General features: G+C 42.6%; 1 protein-coding gene and 1 long non-coding RNA gene across 8 annotated transcripts in view; one reads left to right on the plus strand and one right to left on the minus strand.

Moving 5' to 3' along the window:
- LOC150056978 (uncharacterized) overlaps positions 1-9,367 on the minus strand; it is a 23,664-nt gene extending 14,297 nt beyond the window's left edge. For 5 of the 6 annotated variants that reach the window (XR_016537105.1, XR_016537100.1, XR_016537101.1 and 2 more), the window contains exons 1-4: positions 9,084-9,367; positions 7,222-7,378; positions 2,266-2,356; positions 1,164-1,231 (exon numbers count right to left, since the gene is read on the minus strand). This is a non-coding gene — a long non-coding RNA (uncharacterized LOC150056978). The remainder of the gene's footprint in view (positions 1-1,163; positions 1,232-2,265; positions 2,357-7,221; positions 7,379-9,083) is intronic. The other variant, XR_016537106.1, reaches the window with a different exon arrangement.
- On the plus strand, positions 4,179-24,196 carry Cysltr2 (cysteinyl leukotriene receptor 2). 2 transcript variants are annotated; one of them, XM_090342147.1, is made up of 3 exons: positions 4,179-4,294; positions 19,203-20,249; positions 23,494-24,196. In XM_090342147.1, the coding sequence occupies exon 2, from the start codon at positions 19,219-19,221 to the stop codon at positions 20,233-20,235; it is 1,017 nt and encodes a 338-aa protein (XP_090198273.1). In that variant the 5' UTR covers positions 4,179-4,294; positions 19,203-19,218; the 3' UTR covers positions 20,236-20,249; positions 23,494-24,196. The 2 variants fall into 2 exon arrangements, with proteins under 2 accessions (XP_090198273.1, XP_090198272.1); XM_090342146.1 differs by lacking the exon at positions 4,179-4,294 and adding an exon at positions 14,698-14,875.
- Positions 24,197-24,715: the final 519 nt, after the last annotated feature.

Raw genomic sequence — 24,715 nt, forward strand, 5'->3', positions numbered from 1 at the left:
TGTTGTGTTCCAGCTGGCTTGGAACCATGATCCTTAGATCTCAGCTCCTGAGTAGCCAGGATTACAGGCATGAGCCACCACACCCAGCTTCAAAGTTGTTTTGACTTGCATTTCTTTTATGGCCAGAAATGTCAAGTGTTTCTTCATGTTTCTATTGGCCATTCTTATTTCTCTTCAGAGAAGACTTCAGAGAACTCTCTCTTAAGTCTTCAGCTCATCTTTTTATTTCTTTGAGGATTTGTTTTTGAGAGATTCAATTTTTTGAGCTGTAGGTATATTTTAGATATAAGGCCCTTGTCTGTTGTATGGCTAGTGAAGATCTTCTCCCACTCCATGGGCTTTCTATTTATCTTGCTAGCTCTGTCCTTCACCATTAAAAAGCTCTACAGTTTAATGCAGTCCCATTTGTCCAAACTTTGTTTAATTTATTGTTTCTGGGCCTTTATTAAGAAAGTTTTGACCTGTGCCAAGGAGCCCTAGTGTATCTCCTATTCCTTTCTGTAAAGTTTTCAGGTTGTCTGCTTTTACCTCAAGACCTATGATCCATTTGGGATTAATTCTGGTGCAGGGTGACAATAAGGATCCAACTTTTGTTTCTTACAGGTGCATAACCAATTCTGCCAGCATCATTTGTTGAAGAGACTATCTTTCTCCCATCCTTTTTTTTTTGCTCCTTTATCAAAGATTAGGTGGCTATAGATCTGTGGGTTAATTTCTGGGTCTTCAGTTCTATTCTATTGGTCCTCAGGCCTGTTCTTGTGCCAGCACCAAGCTAGTTTTAGTTCTATAGCTCTGTAATAGAGTCTGAAGTTTGGTATTTATATTCCTCCAGTGCTGTTCTTTTTGCTAAGGATCATTGTTGCTACACAGGGTCTTTTATTATTCCATAGGAATTTTGGATTGCTTTCTCTTTCATTTAAAATGCTGTTGGGATATTTCTGGGTATCCTGTACCACTTTTGCTTGGGATGGCCACAGTAACAATCTTCCTGCCTCTGCCTCCTGAGTAACTGTGATTACAGTCATATACCACCATATCCAGCTCATGGTTACTTTAGGAAGTGGAAATTCCCCAATACAGTGAGATGGATTTAATATGTCAAAAGGAACTATAGTTTACATCACTGGTGTTTGCTAATGGTAAGAAGGTACATAATTACTTACCATCTCAGAAATGTAGGTTCCTTGCCATTTAGATATTCGCAAAAGGGACAATATCTAACACACAGGAGCTGGACAATATAAACAAAGAGATATATGAACCAGGCACAGACAGCTCACACTGATAATCTTAGCTGCTCAGGAGGTTGAGATCTAAGGATCAAAATTTGAAGCTAGCCTGGGCAGGAAGTCTATGAAACACTTATCTCTGTTTAACCACTAATATGCTGGAAGTGGAGGTGTGTCTCATGTGGTAGAGTACCAGCCTGGAGTGAAAAAGTTAGACTGTGCCCAGGCCAAGAGTTCCAGCCCCAGTGGCAGTGTGCCTGAACACACACACACAATATGTATGAAGGGATTAGTGTGTGCCTGGCACACATGGAAGGGAGACTCCCATAAGTTGTTAGAACATTTGAATATAGGGTCCTTCCTAAACCCAGGAGCTCATCAAACCAGCCTGTCCTTCTGGTCTCACAGGTATGGGATCTATTCTGAATGTTTTAACCAGGGACAGTTCACATAGGTGCTGGAGTTGCTGAGAGACCAAGCTGGGAAGGCTGAGGTAACACAGAGACGAACATAGCAGAGGCCACATGGATCTGGACCACAGGTATAGCTTTACAAAATCCTAAGATCCCCCTTGCTGGGACCATGGTTAGCCAGGGAGCAGGAGCTGGAGTCACTGAAGACTCAGATGCCATCCAAAATGCCATCTACAGAGCTGATGGGAAGAAATGGGCTTTATTCCCTTGTCTTCCAACTTTCCATCCCCCACCTATACCAACATGATGGCCTGAGTTTCAGGGCACTGAAACATTTCACTCTACCCCACAGAGAACAGAGCAGGGAATCGAGGAGTAAATAGGGATCGAGGATAAATAGGGCTGGTCAAAAATAGCTCTCACCAGGAGAACGATCCAAGGAAATAGTCTGGCAGCATTTCGTGTGTGTGTGTGTGTGTGTGTGTGTGTGTGTGTGTGTGTGTGTGTGTGTGTGTGTGTGTGTGTATGTGTGTGTGTGTGTGTGTGTGTGTGTGTGTGTGTGTGTGTGTGTGTGTATTTGTCTGTCTGTCTTCACATAGGGTGATATTTTGTGATCAACTTACCTCTTTCCTTCTTGTTCTTGTCCCCAATATTCCACATGTCTCTCAGTGTCCCACCTGTTCCCAAATATTCTGTTCAAGAAGAATCATCGTCCTGTGCATAGATGGCAATGGAAGACAGACAGTACCTCAACTTGAGCCATGTTTCCAACACTACTTTTTGCTGGTTATTTTGGAAAAAGAACCTTGAGGACTTTTCTGACCCTGCTCTCTTTGAACTGTGATCTTTCAGATCTCAGCCCTTAAGTAACTAGGAGTATAGGCATGAGCTACCAGTATACAACTCAACTTTTCTATTTCTGTAAAAAGTATTGAGATTTTAATATGGATTATACTGATTCTGTGTATCCATATGTATAGTATTAGTGCTTTGGCAATATTTAACTCTTTCAATTCCTGAACTGAAAGAGTTAATTAATGTAACGGGAATATATTTCCATTTATTTTTGTCTTCCTTTAATTTATACACATATATCCAGCCTGCCTTTTTGCTAGTTAATTGAAAATAGAGTATTTGGAACATTTCTGTCCTGGCTACCTTCAAACAGACCCTCTGGATCTCAGCTTCTGAGTAGCTGAAATTTTAGGTGTGAGTCATACCAGGCAAGCCTTGCTCCATCACTGAGCTTCAACCCCAGCCAATTACTGCAACTTTCTAAGCAAGAAAGTATCAGGGATTGAAGGATGAGGATGGTGAGAAATGGATACATTTGTGAATTTATTTTTTGTGTGTGGACTATAGGGCTTGAACTCTGCCTGGGTGCTGTCCCAGAGCGCTTCAGCCCAAGACTACAACCTACCCTTGAGCCAAGCCCCACTTTCTGTTTTTTAGAGGTTAATTGGAGATAAGAGTCTCAGGTCCTTTTGTCCCCGGGGTGGCTTTGAACCTCAATCCTCAGATCTCAGCCTCCTGAATACCTAGGATTACAGGCAAGAGCCATCATGCCCGGTGTTCGTGATTAAATGAGTGGAACATAATATATATTAGATGTGGGTTGTAGGAAAAAGAGTCAGGGAGGGCATCTAGGTTTGCAGCTGATTAACTGGCTGAATCATTGTGGTATCATTAGCTTACATGGGGATGATAGAAGAATATAGGAAAGAACCATATTAAATTTGGACCATATTAAATTTGACAATGGCTAAGGATAATGCAGAAATAAATAAACAAAAGGAGAAGGATAGAAAGAGGTCAGAACAGACCTTTGGGAGAAAACTCACCTCCACAAATTTGATGAAAAAGTAATTAACAGAAGGAGAGACAAAGGAAAAACAACTGAGGGGTAGATACAGAACCAAGATCCTTTGTATAAGCCAAATACACTGATGAGAAGAAAAAAAAAAAACAGAAGAAGAAGAAAGTTTCAAGAAAGCACCCACAGTTAACTATGCAAACATCAGAAGAAGGAAGATGAAGTCTAAGAAAAGACAACTTTCATGAGTAACAAAGAATAATAGTGACCTTTACAGGGAAGTTTCAGCCTCTACCAGAGAGAAGTGAGAAAGTAAGAGACCAAGGAAGAGGGGCACTCAGATAACTCCACAGAAAGAAATATATGTGCCCAGGACTGGACAAATGTTAACGCTTCTTGTCAAAACAGAAACCATTTAGGAAAACTAAAAGCATAACATATCCTGTGGGTCTCTTTGAAAGATGTTAATAAATATATAAAAAGCCAGTCATTAGAGAACAGACAAGTAAATGTTCCTTTTGTGAACAAGGAGCCCCACCCAAGAAACCTTCCCATTTTCCTCCTTCCTAAGAAGAAAGCCAGCACCCACACCCACACCAAGTAACTACAAAAATAGATGATTGGCTAAAAGTTTCTTCTTTTCTTCCTATTGGCTGACACTGTTTGGAACTATAATTGGCTGTTTCACTGAATGACTGGGAAGAGAAAGTCTGGAAGAAGAGAGAGAGAGACAGAGAAGAGAGAGGGATAGAGAAGAGAGAGACAGAGACAGAAACAGAAACAGAGAGAGAGAGAAACCAGAGATACCAGAAGCCAAGCTGAAGTACAGGAACCTACAGGTGGGCATTTTTGTTGTTGTTATTTTGTTGTTATTATTAATTTACTGCTGAGAATTGTGTCTTGGTAATTACTCTTAGAAAAAATAATTTGTAAAATGTAAATTCATTTTGTTCACCTAAAATGTGTTTTCTATCATGATATCTTATAATTTTAGAAAGTAGAAGGAAGCAAAATCTACCACTGAGTCAGCCTTTATGGGCATTTTTTAGGTATTTCTCCTTGTGTATGTGTGTAAGTTTAATTGATTTTCATAGCTGTGTTTATATAGATAAGAGAGTTTGTCAGTTAGACAAACCACTAGCTAACACCCAAATATCTTTGTCAACCTCACCTCCAATCCTGGTGGATTTCTGAGCAATCTGGTAGATGGAAATGTTTACTTATGGAAGAACCAAGATTAGACAATTAGAGGAAAGAAATTCCTCTGTGCATTGGCCACTCCACAAAGATCCCAGTTATTGTGATAACTGCACATTGGAACCACCCTACCCTTCCCATAAGAGTTCACTCAGCACTTCCTCAATGGAAAGCAGATTGGGTTCAATCCACAAACCTCATGAGCAAGACCTAAAATTCCTGATGCACTCCAGGGCTGAACACAAGTTAAAGTAGGTTGGGATCCAAGAGAATAGATGAACTCTGAGACTTCCAAATGTGGCATTTGAGCTAACAGACCTCTGAAGAAGAGGGAGAAAATAAGACTAAACTTCTTTATAGGTCCTACAGAGAAACTCAGTCGTATTACAGTGGGGAAAGCCCAGGACCCTGTCCTCTGTCTGAGAAAGCTCTCTTATCAGAACTATTGAGAATCCTGTAGCATAGAGAAAGGAAATTGGATGATTTCTTCTCTAGAGTTTCCTGCACCATAAATGCTTAGTTAATAAACACTGGACAAGCAGATCTGCCAGATCTTCCTCAATGAGCCAAGAGACTGACTTATGTTCATGCAGTGTGCAGAGAAAAATGACATTCACCGAATGAATGGCACCGGCTCATAAGCCTGGTGGTCTATAAAGTGGTCTGTGCACTTTGAGGCACTTTCAGGGGGCAACAACTCAGAGAAAGAATCAGAACAGTGAAATTCTCCGAGGTGAGTTCATAGAAAAAGGGCCAGTGTGGTTTAGTCCTCTCCTCCACTCTGAAAGCCCAGTCACCAGCTCAGTTCCTCTTTCCAAAGATGTAGCAACTTCAGTTGTTGCCATCTCTGTTTCTGTTTTAATCTCCAAGAGCTTAATTTACTTTAGCCCTTTGGGAAGACAAAAAGGAAAATACAAGACCGTTTTTGGTAAGCCAGAAAGATCTGTCTGCCAAGCTTTGCCCTTCTAATGCGAGCTTGGGGAGGCTTGGATTTCAAGCATAGACCTCAGTGATACTTCTCTGAGGGGAAGGCTGTGATGGTCTGAATAAGAAACTCACAGGCGCATGTGTCATATACTTGGTCTCCAGTTGGTGGCACGGTTTGGAGGGGACTGTGGAACTTTAAGCTGAAGAAGTAGGTCACTGAAAGCATGTCCCAGGAAGTTTCTTGTCCCTGGTCCCTGCCTGTCTCACTCTGTTTCCTGTCCCCACTTCCCGTCCACCATGATGAAGCTCCTTACTGACAAGCTCCAGCTGCCACAGTGCTCTGTTCAAATGTATGGGGCCAAGAATCCATAGAGAGAACTCTGAAATCGCCTTTTTGTGTGTGTGTGCCAGTCCTGGGGCTTGAATTCAAGGTGTAGGCACTGTCCCTGAGGTTATTTTTGCTTTAAGCTAGTGGTCTACTATTTGAGCCACAACTCTACTTCCAGTTTTTGGGGTGGTTAATTGGCAAGTCTCACAGACTTTACTGCTTAGGCTGATTTCATCTTCAGATCTCAGCTTCCTGAGTAGAGCCACTGGCACAGGGCACATCTTTCTTCTTCTAAGTAGTCGATGTCAGGCATTTTGGTTATAGCAACACAAAAGTATCTGACAGTAGGAGCCACCTTAGTTCAGCACACTGGGGTCTCTTCGGTTTTATACTGTGGAACTGACATTTCAAGAAGGTTGCATCCTTTCTGAACAACTTCAGGCAACTAATTCCAGCATCCTTTGTAATAACAATAGTGGATACTTAATGTGGATGTCTCTCTGGTGCTTCCTATGGTCCAGACTTTGGCCTAAGTGCCATTCACATGGTCTCTTTGCAGCTTTCCAACAACACTATGAAGTGAAGATTGTTATCCTGGCCCCCATTTCACTGGAAAGGAACAGGCTCAAGATGGTAGATCTAGTAAGTGAAAGGACCAGGATTCAAATCCCAAATCTGTGTTCTTCCCTGTTCATCTCCTAATGCTCTTATGCAGCTGAGAACACGAATATATTTCTTTTTACCTTTGTTCAATCATGAAATCATCTCTCAGCCAATGCCCTGAGAAAATCTTAGCTCCTTAGCATTTTTCCTGTCTTAAACTTGAGGTTTAATAAGAGTATCATCGCTAGCTCACCCAGTATGAGGAAGTAACAATTCAATGGGCCATTTACAGATGAAGAAACTGAAGTACAGGAGATAAATGATGTACCTAAGACAGCTAGGATATGACAGCTTTGGCTCCATTGCCTCCCACCAACCCTTCCCTCTGAAAAACTCTATGAAGTGTAAAAGGAATTGGCAGTTAGTTTCACAGGATGAGTATTTTATGAGAGCAGTTCCATTTTTGCTTGTAGAGCTAAAATCAAAGCAACGTTCTCAAGTTCTAGGATAAAATAGGACATTTGTGACTTGTAGAGTAGGTCCTTTAAACCAAAGCTTATTTGAAGAATTGAGGCTCAACAGTGAGAAGGGGAAGAAGACTGAGGGGTTGAGCATTGTAGATTCAGATCCCATCACCTGTGTCTAACATGGTGGAATTTAAAAGCATGTTGAAGTTACATTCATTGTGGAATAACAGTTACCCAAACTCACCACAAATGGTGCTCTGGCAGAAGATTCATACAAAAATCAGTAGAACACAGCCTGTTCTGGTAAATCGGATCATCTAGAACAGTCGATTGATGCTGGTGTCCAGTATATTCCTACTAAAGTACATGAAGAACTCAATTCAGTATCTTATCCAGAAGTGCTGTAGGAACATTAAAAAAAGAGAGAAGAGATTCAGGGCAACTATCAGTTATGTAAGGTGACATACAGCAGGTAATGGAGAGGTTGAAGAAGTGGATTTGGCCTGGGAAGTTGAGGATATTGCCAGCTGGGGAAGAGCAGAGGAAGGGAAGGTTGGAGGGGTGGAGACCAAGGAGAGCAGCCTAGAAGGCATAGCAACATGCGTAAAGGGTAAGCCAGTTAGAGATGTAGCTCAGTGGTAGATCACTTCCCTAGCATGTACAGGCTAATCCCCAGTATCACACACACACACACACACACACACCAAATCAAGGCCTTGGCTGCCTGGTCTCTAGGAACATTAAAGCAACGACAATAATACCAGCTCTATAGTCTTCAAACTGCTTTTACATGTTTTATTACATTTGTGTCTCTTAGAGCCCTCTTCAGACTTATAATTGAAAGCACCATTATCTATCTAAAGCTAACTAGTTAGAAAATAATAGAGGAAAACCAACAGGACAAAGAAGAACTGGCAATGGATTCAGAAGATCTGTACAGGCAAGAAATGAAAAACCTTGAGCTTTCAGAAGTCAGAGAAGAAGTAGAGGTTTTGAATGTTAAAGATCAAATTCCAATAACAGATGCTGGAGGGGATGTGGCCAGGAGGGATCACTACTACACTGTTGGTGGGAGTGCAAACTCGTTCAACCACTATGGAAAGCAGTGTGGCAGTGCCTCAAAAGGCTAAACATAGAACTCCCCTATGACCCAGCAATTCCACTACTTGGCATTTACCCAACCATCCAGAAACAAGGACATACTAAATCCACTAGCACAACAATGTTCATTGCAGCACTATTCACCATAGCAAAGATATGGAACCAACCTAGATGTCCCTCAGTTGATGAGTGGATCAACAAGTTGTGGTATTTGTACACAATGGAATTCTATGCTGCTGTCAGAAAGAATGACATCACCCCATTTGTTAGGAAATGGAAAGACTTAGAAAAAATCATATTAAGTGAAGTAAGCCAGACTCAAGGGAAATTAGGCTCAATGTTTCCCTCATTCGTCATGATCAGTAGAAACCTTGGTCTCTACTAGCAGAGATCTGCAATAGAGCAAAATCTTGATACATAAGGCCATATAATGTGAAGCTAATTGAAAGGACCTCCAGGATATTGAAACAAAAACCATATAATGAATGATTGTTGTCCTTAATGTACTATGTTGTCCCTCATCTCCTTTGCTGTCCCTTGGTTATCTCATATTGTTACAGTATCTCACTTTGTTATCTGATATATTGAATTTATTTGTATTTGGATATTTGAAATTTGATAGGGAAGGGGGGAAAACCAAGACGGGTGGGGGGTGTGGGGGGGAGGGAAATGGGTACCAAGACATGTGAAAGGGTATCAATGTATGTGAATTAATGCACCTTCTATCTGGCAAATATCATGTAACCCTTTTACTAATTACAATAAAAAAAGATCAAATTCCATGTGGTAACTAAGGAGGAAGTTAAAAAAAAAAAGACAAGCAGGGGCCAGGAGTTTAGCCTAGTAGTAGAGTGCTTGTCTAGGATGCATGATGCTCTGGGTTCAATTCCTCCGTACCACATACACTGAGAAAAGTTGGTGCCTTGAGGAAAACCCAAGGACAGTGCTCAGCCCCAGGACTGGCAAAAAAAGACAAGCAGAGTGTGGTGAAACAAATGACCTTACCTTAGTTATGTCAGATACAGCAGAAGGCCTTATTTGAGAAAAAAAGGGATGGACAGGTGTTCCACAGGAGGCTCACACTTGAAAGTCTGGTCCCAGCTGGTCTTAATAGAATCATTGAGCGGTGACTGGATCATGAGCAGTCTGACTTCATTAATGGATTAATCCATTGGTGGATTCATAATCTGGTGGTATTATTGGGAGATGATAAATGCTTGGAAGTGAGGTCTGGATAGAGGAAGTGGTCACCGGGGGTGTGCCTTTGAAAGACATATCTGCCTCCTGGATTCCCTCCCTCTCTCCTTCTCTTCCACTCTCCACTCTCTCCCTCCCTCCCTCCCTCCCTCCCTCCCTCCCTCTCTCCCTCCCTCCTGTTGCTCCTCTCTGGGGCAGCAACATGGGAAAGGGGAGGGACACACAGGGCCAGCCTGTAGTCCCCCGGGAGCAGAGCGAGATGGTAAGTGTCGATGACCCAGCCCTCCCCCAATTACTGGGAAAGAAAAAACCACACTGAGTCAGAAGCAGTGTTAACCATGAGAGCGCATCAGATCTCTCTGCTGATCTCATGTTTTCCGATGCTCTCATGCCTTTATTGCGTCAGACAATTAGTTATATACTGTTAGGGTTGGAGAAAGTGGGAACTGGGAAGCTAGCCAATAGGAAGAGGGCCTCTGTGCTACCACTAAGGGTCTGGGTGGGGCTTTCAGGTACTGGGCAGGACAGGTGCAGGAAAGCGTGCGAGACCTGAGCTGCTGCGAGACCCATAAAGCTGCGGGGGGGGGGTGGGTTCAATCGAGTCACAGAGATGCCTTAAGCGAGGTATGCAAAGGACCGAATGCCTGGTCAAAGCCCTTTAATTGCCGCTGAACCAGAATCAGGCCTCAGAGATGGAGGTCAGGCCCCAACACCCTCCCTTTCCCCTCCTTCCATCCCTCCATCTCATTCTCCCCTCTCCCTCAGCTCCCCTTCTTGCTACCTTTTTCTCCTACGCCCCTGCCACAGCAGCCATGAGGTGAGCAGCTCTCCTCTCCTCCACCAAACCCTCATAACTCTGATGGTCAACCTCATTCATTTCATGGCCAAAGTGACTGAAACCTTTGAAACTGGGAGTGAAAACAAATCAGTTCTCCCATACATTGTTTTGGTCAGGTACTTTAGTACATCCTTGGAATGTGGCTAATACATCAGGACAGACATGTCGTGTAGAGTAGGAAAAGGAAGACAAGGAAAGACATATACCCTGCTTACTGATTTAGGGAGTTTAGGTGTAAAAAGACAAGGAGAAATGAGACAGAATTTGAGCAGGTCCCAGGATGCAGTGGGAGTGGGAGTGGGGGAGGAAACTAGCATTAGCTTGCCTGCCTGTTATGCAGAGCAAACAATTTTTCTATAAACAATTCTAAAGCCTTGGCCTTATTGGCTTTATTTTGAAGAAAAAATGAAAATTCAGAGAACCAAGCTTACACAGTTAGGAAATGAGAAAATTGGGAGACAAACCTAATATAGTGGGGTTCATGTAATACCTGTAGTATTCTCCCCCCCTCACCCCTTATCTGTGGTTTCAGATAACTGATCAACCATGGCTCTAAACTGTTCATGGAAATTTCTAAAAATAATGCAGACATTTGACATTCTGCACTCTTTTCATGAGCTGCATGATGAACCTCACACCACCACCTTTTGTTGTGAATCATTCCTTTATCAAGTATATCCATATTGTAGAGACTGCTTGCTTGTTAGTCTCATTTAGTAGCCACCTCTGTTACCAGCTCATCAGTCGTGGTACTGATATTGCAGTGCTTCTGTCCAACTAATTCTTCTTCTTTTTTTTTTTCAAACTTACAATAGTCTTAGAGTTAGATGTGGTGGTATACACCTGTAATACCAGCACTCAGGAAGCTGAGGCAGGAGGATCCTAAATTAGAGGCCAGCCTGGGATATATAGTGAAATTTTGTCCCCCAAAGTAATGCATCATGATAATGGCCTTGGAGTAGAAGAGGAGTGATGCAAAAGAGGTATTGGCTCAAAACAGGAAGGATGGGTGAATTCTGATACTATAGGACAATGCTGTAGGGTGAATAGGAGGAAACAGTTCACACTGGGTGTGGTACTCACCAGTTCTAGATTTGTAACCAAGTGTTTTAAACCACATATCAGAACCATTTGCTCCTATACACCAAATAAAGAAGAGCAAAAAATATTTATTCTATGATATGGGCACATGGTAAGAAGAGGCCAAGTAATTAGCAGTCTGGCTTGTCTTTGTGGCACAGATATGAGCTTTAGGTTGAAACAGGAAAAACACTGGAGCAGAGAAACAAGTACACAGTTCAGCAGTCCTTGGCCAAGTGCGGTCTGGCTAATCATGAGTTCAGCTCTGGTTCTGTAGGGCTCCGGAAGAGTTGCCATTGCTGTCATCACTTGAGGGGAGCAGTTTGGTTCCCAAAAGAGGATGACCCCTGCCCCAGGATGCAGCCTTCTTATCATAGCTCATTGTCCTAACCTGGGGATAGTCGGCTTTGGGAGGCTCTGCAGCAGCTTTGCTTGGAGGTGGCTTTGTTCTTTTGAGATAGCCATGTTATCCATCAATCCTGTCTTTCCTGGAATCCATGTTGGTTACACGTGCATGTGGTTCAGAGTCAGGAGACACAGATAAACTGGAGGCAGGAAGGCCAAGCTTTTCTCCCATTTTTAGTTATTCTCTGGACACATACAGGCCCAAGTGTCATGGGTTGGTGCCTTTTAGCAAACAGTTTCTAAGGACCTGTTTGAAGCAGCCACTGGGTACCTTGGAATCTGTTCTTCATGGATTGAAATTGACTCCCCAGACAGTCTACAGTACTGTGGTTCTGGTGTATGATGTTTAAAGAGAGAAGTGCACAGGGTGGCAGGGAAACAACTAAAACCATGTGAAGGAGATGATCCATGGGGGAAAAAATCCCGAGTAGAATCAAGATGTTTTGGGGGAGAAAGAAGCAGACATACGTCTTCCCTCTGTCTCAAAGTTCTTTCAGCAGCATACCGTTTGCAGCAGCCACAGAACTTGAGACCATCCTCTTCTCTTTGTGGTTACTTTCTCAAATGCTCCTCCTTTATCAGCTTCCTGTCATTGGCCTGCCACTCCGGTGCTCTGATCATTGATAATCTTCTCTTGCTACAGTCCCTGGTGCTGCTCATCCGAATCTACCACTTCCCTTTTCCTTGACTTTCCATAGTCATAATAAAAGTCAGGCCCAGTCTCCCTTCTTTATGTCACTTAGTCCTGCCAGAGGTCTGTTTACCTTTCTTCCCTGGTTACAAATGCACCAGAGCATCTCTGCCTGGGTCTGTACCTGAGCTCACCACCCCAAACTTCTCTACCCACTGCCAGAATCACCCTTCTAAAGTGCACATCTGCTCTCCACCTTCTGAGGGCTCCTTCTGCCGCCTTTAGTTTGGATACAAGACCCAGTGTCTATCTATCTCACCTTTCCAGAGTGCTTCCTGGACCACCTACACTTCCTCATACTTGCCTTGTGAACTTCATACACATGGCTCTTCTGCCTGGAACCCTTGACCCTTTCTCCCTTTGTCCCATCTTTCTATTCTGAAGAAATCTCAGCCTTCTTCACCAGCCTGGCTGCCTGCCCTCTGCCACATTTTTGTAGTACCCTCCATTCCCTTCCACTGGCTCTTCTGCTCCCCTTCTCCACCATGAGATTCCTATGGGTTAGAGATTGGGTTTTCTTCACTGTGGTGTCTACAGGGCTCAGAATCTGCAGCTCAGAGGGAAGCAGGGTGACATTGAGCTAAGAAGTGACAGCTGATGTCAAGCCTCCCCCATGACAAATTGGAGAGCAAACAGGGACACACAAGCTACCCCTCATCTTTGGTGATTCAGTCTGCCTCATGCAATAATCAAATCAGCTAGAGCTGCTAGTAAGACTACCAAGGATACTGAGGTGTACTGCACTGTATACACTCACACCCCCCAAAAACCCATCATGAGTTTCTCCTAGAGAAACGTCTCCAAAAGATTACCTACTCTTCAGCAGCTCACCACATCAGGGCAGCTAGCTGGCCACCAGCATGCTGCTTTCTACAGTTCTTATTCTGTACGTTGTTGTATATGTCTAAGGCAATGTATGCAAGCATCTTGGTTCTTCCAGGACTCTGTGGGCAGGACCCAGGTATGTATGGTAGGACTGAGAGTAGGCACACTGTGTGTATAAAGTCACTGTTGATGGAAGGGGCTGGATGGTGCTGAAGACAATCCCAAGCCAAGGCCAAATCATCCCATGAGAACACACCCAAAAATAGTTTTCCTAAGTAGATACAAAAATAACTTCTGTGGAATTTCGAATAGTTGCAGCTTTGTGGTGGCCATTTATCTCCATGATCTTGTAGCGTGCTGGGTTTTCTTCAGAATTCAGACATGGAATCTCCATCCTCAGTGGCTGTTCCCAGTTGCTCCTTTGTTGTTTAACCACTGAAGCTCTGTTCCCAGCTTCATCTCAGCTCAGTCAGAGCCATGCATGCTCATTCTTCTTCTACTGGGGCATAGGGCTTTTATAGCCAGATAATTTCCCAGTTTTCCTTGAATTTCTCTTTACATAGATTCCGCATGACATTTATAGCTACATGTGGCAGGTGGGGTATTTTTAAAAATGAATTAATTGATTTTTTTTGGTGCAGTCCTGGAGTTTGAACTCAGGGCCTGGAAGTTATCTTTGTCCTTTTGTGATTAAGACTAATGCTCTACCACTGGAGTCACAGCTCTAGTTCCAGCTTTTTGGTGGGTAATTGGAGATAAAAGTCTCATGGACTTTCCTGCCTAGATTGTCTTCGAACCTTGGTCCTTATATCTCAGCCTCCTAAGTAGCTTATAAAAGCCTGAGCTGGAATGTGGCTTAATGGTAGAGTGCTTGCCTAGTATGTATGAAACCCTGGGTTCAATTCCCTAGTACCAGATAAACAGAAAAAGCTGGAAATGGCATTGTGGCTCAAGTGGTAAAGCAATAGCCTGTGCTAAAAGAGGCTCAGGGACAGCGCCCAGGCCCTGAGTTCAAACCCCTGGATTGGTTTACAAAAAAAAAAAAGACTGAGCTGTCAGTTCATAAAAACAATAAATTGACGATTTTATTATTAAGCAGTTTTCTAAGGAGTTTACAATCCCGTATGTCAGGTTATAAGTACAATGCATCTTGATCAATGCCATCCCTTCCATCATTCTCCTTCACATTTCCCCCTCCCTTTCCTACCTTCAAGTTACATAGCTCATTTAAAAAATATACAATGACCTCTTCTCTTTTCTACCTTTTAAAAAACTAATCTAATGAAAGGCTGTAGCTCAGTAATCAAGTATGTATTACATGGGTGGGAAAGAGCAATGAGACTATTTAGAAAGTTTATCAAGAGAAAATGTCTAGCTAAATGGAATTTAGTTAGCTAATGGAATCTGCACCAGACTTTCTTTGCACTACCCTCTACCCCACCCCAGTGGCTTTTAGCTTCATGATATTTCTAAGAAGCATGACTATGTATTTCCTTTCTGTAGTTCTTTAAGGAATAAAATACTCTGGCTATCTTGCCCCCAGCTTCTGTGGCTATCCCCTCCCTATAACTGGGATGGCCTGATAGTCACTGATGACGCTAACTCCACACCACCCCTAGCCAGCCCCTGTGGGACTTAGGAATTTCAGCCAGAGGGCAGCCTGGGACCCAGCCCTGGACTCCTTCCTCACAAGGGTGTGGCAAGACTCCCCACACACTGTCCACTGCAGGTGCTGGAAGAAAATCTCTTATTACAGGCAAGGTAAGAAATTCAACAGAGAAGAGGTCAGAAAGAGGGGACTCAGAAAGGAGTTTCATGGAGTAGGTAGATCTCCAAAAGACCCAGCCACAGCAACTCCTCATGCTGTAGGGAAGAAGGCAGAACTTTCTGGGAAGATCAGTCTATAAGATCAGCCCTCAGAAGTAGAAGAATATAGAATTCTATTGTTTTAAGTCACCCGTTTAGAGTGTTTTCCTAAAATATCTCTAAGAACCTAGTACAATCTCTTACTTCAAATGGAGTAAGAAATGCTCAGTATGCTGATTCTCACCCCCGCCTCCCAATGTTAAGTGCTCTGAGCTCTCAATGGTATGCCACATTTCTCTACTCTCTTTCTGGTTGAGTTGGCTCATCAGGAAAAGGGTAGGATTCCTTCTTTTATTTCTGTCTGGATAACTTCCCAAGTCACGGTATGTAGAACGTTAGTACTGTGAAATGTTAGAATGTGTTAACGTGCAAAAACCAAATGTCATAGTCAAAAAATAAAGAGAAATTCTGTCCAAAACTAGGCTTCTTTTTCTGTAAGACCCCACAGATCTTTAAAAATGCATTAGGAAAGGCAGGCAGTCAGGCAGGGGGGTGGGAGGAGGGAGAGAGACACACACACACACATTTACACAGAGAGACAGAGATGGAGAGACACAGAGAGAGACCCCAGAGCTTGCTGTGTTTCTTAGATTGATCATTGACTTTTCTTTTGTAGAGAATCTCTTAGGTGTCATATACTGTGGAAGGATAATTTAGGAAACAAGTCCTAAATTAAGCAACACATTCTTATTTTATTTTTAACATTTTTATACAAATCATTTGGTAAGTTAAATTTTCATAAAGGTCTCTGAAGGAAAATTTTAAAACATTCCTGCTGGATCAGGAATGGATTTATAGGAAAAAATATTTCTTGAAGTAGGGTTAAATTAGTGCTCTACTGTGTCTCTTTTAGTCTTCAGATCATTACGTGCATGCTCAGAGTCAGGGTCTTCTAGTGAAAGGTCATTATGAACATGCCTGTAATTGACAGAGCTGGGTTTGTGAGCATGTATCCCAGGGGTCATGCATGTCATTGTCAGGAAATATGAATGTACGCAGTGCTAGTCCTAGGGCAGATACACTATGTCAGCAGTGCTGTATGATACCAGGGGTCAGGTCTCCCCACAAAGTTCTTTGTTAGCTTGTCTCTTACATCTCTTGGTGGTTTTCTTGTATTCTTTTAGTGGCCCAGTGTCACTGAAAGTTTAAAACATCTGATTTGGGGAACTGAATTTGGATAGAAAAGAATCAAGAAGAGTTATTTGAGGAAAAAGAGGTTTAGCCATTGTATGACTCTTTTCAAATAACCCGTTTTTCTTCAATTACTTTCTGTATTTTTTTCTGTTTTAAATTTCTTGACTTCTGCTCATCCTGCCTTGCTTTGTCGTGTTTTGTTGCTTTTTTTTTTCAAAAGCTCCTTGAGATGGGAGCTTGTATTACTAACTTCCTGCTTATTTTGTAAATATATGCATTTAGTTTAATCAGCACTACTTTTACTATGTCTCCTAAGTTTTGTGATATTGCATATATTATATACTTTCTCTTGAAATCTCTTCTTTGATCCACGGATAATTTAGAATTGTGTTGCTTCATTTCCAGATAAGTGGAGATTTTCCTGTTATTTGTGCTGTTGATTGTGGTTAGAGTGCACGTTTTGGATGATCTAAATTCTGCTAAACCTGTTGTGGTTTCTTTTGTGTTTTCAAGATGTGGTTTATCTCGATAGTGTCCTGTGGGTACTTGTAAAGAATGTGCATTCTGCTTTAGCTGGAAGTAGTGTCCTATCAAGGTCAATTAGATACTGGTGGTTTAGGGTGGTTTTAATTTTTCTGTATCCTTGCTGAGTTTTGGACAATTTTCTCTAACAGTTATTTTTTTTTTTTTTTGCCAGTCCTGGGCTTGAGCTCAGGGCCTGAGCACTGTCCTTGGACTTTCTCAAGGCTAGAGCTCTACCACTTGAGCCTCAGCACCACTTCCAGCTTTTTTCTATGTATGTGGTACCGAGGAATCGAACCCAGGTCTTCATGCATGCTAGGCAAGCACTTTAACCACTAGGCCAAATTCCTGGCCCGATTTTCTCTAACAGTTATTGAGAGATGGTTTTAAAATGACCTCCCTCCCAGCAAGTCTCCTTCCCTTTCTTCCTCTTTTCCCCCATCCTTTTGTTTTCTCCCTTCCTACCTTCAGTTTTTGCTTCACATCCTTTGCAAGTCTGTTGCTTGATGCATATTCATTTGGAATGGATATGTCTTGGGCTAAGTATGTGGTTCAAGTGGTAGAGCACAAGCAAGGCCCGGAGTCCAAACCCCAGTTTTATCGAAAGGAAAAAAAAGTAAAGGAAGAAAAGAATTGATATGCAGCACATCTTGTTAGTAGATACATTATTTCACTACATAATGCTTCCCTTTGTGTCTGGAAAGGTTGTTTGCCTGAAGTTTACTTGTACTAATTGCACTGTTCTTGGTTCCCTTTGATTGGAATGATGCATTTTTTCATCCTTTCACTTGACTATTTTAGGTGAGTTTCTTGTAAACAACTGTAGTTGGGTCTGTTTTTATTTTCATATTCTGATCTGGTAACTTGTCTTTTAATTAATATATTTAGATTTAATGTAATTATAAACATATCAGTATATGCATGTCATATCATTTTTCCAACATTCAATTTATATTATCTGCTTTCTTAATGTCCTTGCCTTCCTGTTAGATCTCTGCATTTAAAAAAAGAATTCCATTTTAAGCTGAGTGTTGGTGGCTCATGCCTGCCATCCTATACTAATGAGGCTGAGGCCTGAGGATCACAGTTCAAAGCCAACCCTGTCGAAAGTCCATTTTACTCTTTTCTCCAATTAACCATCAAACAGCAAGAACTGGAGTTGTGGCTCAAGTTGTAGAGCACTAGCTTTGAGCACAGAAGCTCAGAGACAGTAGCCAGGCCCCAAGTTCAAGCCCCTGGACTGGCACACAAGCAGCAGTTTTTGGTGCCTATCTTTGAGGAGCTTTTTAATGGATGATTTAGGCATTATATTACAATGTAATGCTATACAAACATTAATACAATTTATTAAATTTATCATTTTACCAGTTTAAACTAGATAAAGAAACTTTCTGTCCCTTTACATCTCTTATCTTCCCTCTAATAGTTATAGTAAACATTTTATTTAAACAGTCTATTAAGCAAATTTTCAGGTTTAATAACATATCAGACAATATGGTAGTTTTTATTTAAACATCTAATCAAACAGACTTAAAAAGAGAAGGATCTGGGCATCAGTGGTTCATACCTGCAGTCCTAGCTGCTCGGGAGACTGAGAACTGAAGAGCATAGTTCAAAGCCAGCCCAGGCAGGAAAATCTGTGAAATCTTGAAATCTGTGAATCTTGAATTAGCTACCAAAAAAACAGAAATGGCACTGTGGCTTATAGTGGTAGAGTACTAGCTTTGAGCACCAGAAGCTAAGGGATAGTGCCCAGATCCTGAGTTCAAGCGCCAGGACTGGCACACACACACACACACACACACACCCATACAAAGTTGGGGGGGAGCTTACTCATATTTTTGCTTATTACATTTTTTCCTTTTCTATGTTTTAAAAAATCAACTCCTATTTAGGGAACATCCTTTCTATTGATCTGCTGTCAAAATATTTTTAATTTTCTATCATCTAAAAATGTCTATTTCTCCTTTATGCCGAAGGGTATTTTTTTTTTCTGGAGATAGAATTTTGAGTTGGAGGGGCTGGGAGAATGGCCTAGTGGTACAGTGCTTGCCTATCATGCACAAAGCCCTGGGTTTGAGTCCGCAGTATCACAGACACAAAAAAGCCAGAATTGGTGCTGTGGCTCAAGTGGCAGAGCACTAGCCTTGAGAAAGCCCAAGGACAGTACCCAGGCCCCGAGTTCAAGCCCCAGTACTGGCAAAGAAAAAAGAATTTTGAGTTGGAGAATGTGTTTCTCTAGCACTCAAAATGTGGCATTCCACTTTCATCTATCTTTAGTAGTTTCCGGTATGAAATCTTTTGTCTACTAGATTTAGGCTGCAGCATCACAAGTTCAAAATTGCCCTGACCTTGAGGCCTGGATCCAGTCAAGCCAATTCTTGTTAGCCTATATTTTCTAAATTAGAAAATGTACCATGACATGTAAAGTAACATATAGTAATGACTAAGCCAAATAGTCTTCAATATTCCTCCTGATTTCACTACCACATACATTCAATCGTGAACAGGAGGGAAGAAAGGAACACACAGGTAACCCTCTTTTGTCTGTCGCTTTCTATTGCAGCAAGGAGAGCAATCCTATGTCTTTACCTCTCTTCAGCTCCGGGTCTGACATGGAAAATGCAACCTTGAACAGCCGCAGCATGAACTGCATGATTGAAAACTTCAAGCGAGAATTTTACCCAGTGGTATATCCGATAATATTTATCTGGGGCGTCTTGGGAAATGGCTTTTCTCTAGTTATTTTCCTACATCCGTATAAGAAGTTGACATCTGGGAATGTCTTCATGCTCAACCTTGCCATTTCAGATCTCTTGTTCTCAATCACTCTGCCCTTCCGGGCTGACTACTATTTCAGAGGTTCCAACTGGTACTTTGGGGACCTGGTGTGCAGAATTATGTCGTGTTCCTTGTACGTGAACATGTACAGCAGCATTTACTTCCTCACTGTGCTGAGTGTTGTGCGTTTCCTGGCCACTGTCCACCCCCTTCAAGTCCTCCACATCACCAGCATCAGGAATGCCTGGATTCTCTGTGGTGCCATCTGGGTCTTTACCACGGCTTCCTCATCAGTGCTTCTGAAAAATGGCACCGAGAAGAGGGACAACGTCACATTGTGTTTGGAACTGAATCTTGAAAAGTATGATAAGCTGCTGGTCATAAACCACCTTGCTTTAGTGGTAGGTTTCCTGATACCCTTCTTTACACTCACCACCTGCTACCTGTTGATCATTCGAGTCCTGGTAAAGATCGAGATTCCAGAGCTGGGCCTGCGGGCTTCTCACAGGAAGGCTCTGACGACCATCATCATTGCCTTGATCACCTTCCTTTTGTGTTTCCTGCCTTATCACACACTGAGGACCCTCCACCTGGTCCTGTGGAACGAGCACAACTGTGGAGATTGGCTGCATAAAGCTGTGGTCATCACGTTGTCCTTGGCAGCTGCCAACTGCTGCTTCAATCCTTTCCTCTATTATTTTGCTGGAGAGAATTTCAAGGATAGATTAAATGCTGTGCTCCGTAAAGAATGCCTACAGAAGGCAAAGATGAAATTCAGACTTCCCGTTTGTAGGTGGATAAAAACAGAGACAGGATAGCAAGGTGTTATTAGGTGAGGTTGTTCATATTTCTCTGTGTCCACCATTCACTCCTCGTCTCCAAATTATTTTGTACTTGCATCATTCTCACAAGTATTGCCAACATCTAATTGACTCGTGTCTTTTGTTAATAAGACCAATCTCAGAAGTGTTGGAATCTAACCGAGGGAAAGATGTAAAATCTCTCTTAGAGTCTTACATTCTGCAATGTCCAACTGCAGTTAGGTTTTGGTCAGATTCTGTAGGAGACAGGGGTCTATCAGACATTCCAAATTCTTAATATTAAGACAATCTCCAACTTCCTCACCTTCTCTATCTCCCCTTTCCTATTTAAGTCCCTTGAGATACAGCTAGTTAACAACCCAGCTGGAGGTCCCAGTGCACCTAAGAGCATCTTCAGAACACAGGGAATTTTGAAGGTAAAAAAGATGGTTGCCCTGCAAACAAAGCAATCCAAGGTCCCAAACAAGGACAGGGAGAGAAAGGAGGGAAAAGGAGTCAGGCAAAAGAGAGCTAATGGTAAGTAGAAGGAAAGAAGAATTTCACTTTTCCCTGAGAGAGGGTCCCTAGCTCATGGAATGCTCTCTTTGCTTCTTTCTTGCTGGGGCATTTGAAAGTACAGGGAGAGCCGGAAGCAGTCTGAGGGATTAGAGGAATCGTGGAGGAACAGGGGAGAAGAGTGGGGGCTGCATGAACATATGGCAATTTTACTGCAAGGCTGGATTGTGAGCTAACTTCATTGCAGTCATCATCTACTAGGATGGGAACTGGAATCAAGAGTTTGAGTGAGGCACCCAGAGAAATGGTAGGGTGAAAAGCAAGTTACAGAGGTGGTTGTGCCCTTGAGATTCTATTAAGATATCACTGGGCCATGAGCAGAGTGTAAAAGAGCACTGGAAAGCAGCAGGGGATCCTTCCTACCGAGACAAGGCCAAGGATACCACCAGATACCACCTTGAGCTCTTCAGCTCAAGGCTAACATTCTCCTGCTGACCCACAGCACTACTTCTGGTTTTCTAGTGGTTAATTGGAGATAAGAGTCTCATGGTCTTTTGTGCCCAGCCTGGCTTTGAACTGCAATCCTCAGATCTCAGCCTCCTGAGTAGCTAGGATTACAGGTGTGAGCCACCGGTGCCTGGCTAGAGATCTATGATTGTATCTCTAATTAATGAGCTAAGATCCAGAGGCATGTTTCCAGAGGTAATGTAGGGCCAGGAGTTTGGCTTAGTGGTAGAGTGCTTTCCTAGCATGCATGAAGACTCAGATTTAATTCCTTGGTACCACATACATGGAAAAAGCCAGAAGTGATACTATGGCTCAAGTGGTAGAGCTCTAGCCTTGAGAAAGTCCAAGGACAGTGCTCAGGCCCTGAGTTCAAGCCCTAAGACTGGCCAAAAAAAAAAGGTAGTGCAGGAGGCGTGAGGAAAATAGCCAAGCAGAGAGGAAGAGTTTAAGCCCAGTGCACACATACACATACACAGAGGAATGTGTACAAGCTCACAAGCTCCCATTGCTAGTCAGAGTTTTAAAAGCCTCCATGCAAGTGGGCACAGTTGGTTTATATCTGTAATCTTAGCTGTCAGGAGGCTGAGATCTGAGGATTTGCTGTTTGAAGCAAGTCTAGGAAGGAAACCAACCAACAAAAAGCTGGAAAGCTCAGGAGGTAGAACAATATCCTTGAGCAAAAATGCTCAGAGACAATATACCTATGCCCCAAGTTCAGAACACACACAAAACAAAATCAAAACCCCCATGGAGAAGTGGTGCTGGGCTCTCCCCACTGCTACCCCTGGGAACATTGGTTGACAGTCTGGATCAGAGCCTTCTAATCCCCCATTGTAACTAGAGTCCTAGGTCAAGGGCCCAACCTGGGCATTCTCACACGTCTAATCCAGCCACTCACCTTAATATACAAACTATAGAAATAAGAAAAAGTTAGGGAAGAAGAGGGCAGAAGGCATTCCAACCCATTTTTAGGGTACTGACATGAGATTTAAGTTTAAATAGGAAAAGAATCAGGTCAGTGGGGCAAAGTAATCCTGGGCAAAGTGCAGATTGGCTGAATGCTGCCTCAGTTCTGGTTCTGTGAGGGGCTGCAGAGACACTTTTCACTGTCATTGTTTGAAGGGCAGCCTTCACCATATATGATTATCCTTATTTGTGTGTGTGTGTGTGTGTGTGTGTGTGTGTGTGTGTGTGTGTGTGTGTGTGTCCTGTGGGGCTCTGCTGTTCCTTGAAAGTAGGTGCAGTCCTTTGTTATCATAAAGATAGTATCGACCTGTCCCAGCATACCCTGCATCCAAGGTGGTAGCAGAGAGATCCAGAGCAGAGGAGACAGATGCAAACTGGACGGTTAACTTGTAGTCAGAGTGAAGAGGCAGTGCCTTTTAGCTAAGGAAGTTTCTAAGAGCCTGTTATACCTCTAGGTGCATACCCCTCCTTATCTTCATATGAAAACTAACATTTTCTCTTAGAAAATGTTGACTTTAGCCAGGCACTAGTGGCTTATGGCTGTAATCTTAGGTACTCAGGAGGCTGAGATCTGAGGATTGTGGTTCAAAGCCAGCCCAGGCATGAAAGTCCACGAGACTCTTACCTCCAACCACCAGAAAACTGGAAGTAGTGCTGTGGCTCAAGTGGTAGGGCACTGGCCCTGAGCTGAAGATCTAAGGGACAGCACCCAGGCCCAGAGTTCAAGCCCCATGACCAATCCCCCACCCTTACCCCCCAAAAAAGAAGAAGCAGAAGCAGCAGAAGGAGGAGGAGGAGGAGGAAGAAGGAGGAGGAGGGAGAGGGAGAGGGAGAAGGAGAGGGAGAAGATGAGGGTGGAGGGGGAGAGGAAAAGGAGAAAATATTGAGCCTTAGAACAAGGTCAACTGACATAGCTCCAAAGCTAGGGGTGGAATCATTCAGCCTTCTTACTAGACAAAGACCCCCAGTGTCTCTTCCAGAATGATGACAGGCAGGTAGATGTCCAAATAGGACTCTGGAACTTTCTCTCTGTGGGGAAATAGTCCTGTCTTAGAAAAATGGCTAAAAGATCCTGTTATCTGAGAATCTTCCCAAGGAAAAGCTAATGTTTGTCCTCCAGTTATCTGACTGAGAACATCTAGTCACTTGTGTTTATAAGCAATGACCATTGCACACTGGAACCAAAGTCCCTAGCATGAAAAATCCTTCAACAAATGACAACGTAGATGGTTCAGTACAAATGAGGTTCACATTTTAATATTTTTCTTGCTCTTCAACTTTTATCAGAAAGCTTCAACACAAGGGATTAAATCAAGAGAAAGGAAAACATGACAGCTCTGACCCAAGGAATCTGACTCAGGGGAAAAAGAAAGAAGGGTACCAGGATATTGGTGTATAGATGAGTTAGAAAGCAACTCATGCAGATTGGAGCAAAATCTCAAAGGACTCTTAGAGGGACATCGTCAAGAAAAACAAAAATCCAACTGATTCACCCATCTCGAGAAGAATTTTTGTTTCTTTTGTTGATCTTGGGATGACTTAGGAAAATAAGCAACTAGGAAGGGAATGCAGTTATTAGGTACCACAAAAAAGAAGGAATACACCCAAGGAATATACTCAATAGAACACTATGTGGCTCAACTGTGAATAATATTTACATAGAGAGTGACAAGAACATAGAAATACTATGGCATAAGTCCCCACCTCACCCCCAGGAAATGAGTGGGGGGGGAGAAGTATAAAAAGCCTGAGTTCCCATCTTCCCTCCAAGAGAATGCACATTAATTAATGCATATTAACTACACTGATGAGTAGCTGTATAAGCAGGTTGCTTAGCAACAGGAGAGAAATACCAGAAGAAACATTAAAAAAAAGAATGGACAGCATTTGCTCAGATGGAAGCTGTGGGAGGGAGGATAGAGTGGGAACTTCTCTTCCTCTTACGAACCATCCAAGTGTCTAATTTGTGAATGGACATTGCTGAAATAAAATTAAGTTCTAAAACTGAACACTGGTGTGTGTGTGAGCGTGTGTGTGAGAGAGAGGGGGAAGAGAGAGAGGAAAGGTATTTCAATGACTTACTTTTCATTTTTCCAGCTCAGTATTGGTGATGAAATGTTTCCAAGTAAGAAAACAGAAATCTTTATTTACCAAAGTTAGGCAAGAGCACCCTGGGGTTTAGATTTTGCTCTCTTTTTGTTGTGTCTCCTCAAGCAAACATATACATTGTTTAACAGGGAGAACTGCTCTTTGTTGTACAACCATTGGTAAACCTTGAATCTGTGCTTTTTCAATGGGGACAGAATATATGTTGTAGCTATGTTAAAAGGACCAATTCTCTGTTTCAGATTTAATAATCACAAGTGTAGTCCCAAGAAGAGAAGTTGCTAGACTAGACCCAAATGGTTTGGGAGAGAAGATGTGGCCAAAGCAATGGATTTCTATGGAGATTTCATCTTGGAAAGGGGTTTGATAATAGAGACTGAGAGGAAAAGTGGGGAAAGAGAGC

This window comes from Megascapheus bottae, chromosome 11 (assembly GCF_031878675.1).
Source record: "Megascapheus bottae isolate mThoBot1 chromosome 11, mThoBot2.hap1, whole genome shotgun sequence".
Lineage (NCBI taxonomy): Eukaryota > Metazoa > Chordata > Mammalia > Rodentia > Geomyidae > Megascapheus > Megascapheus bottae.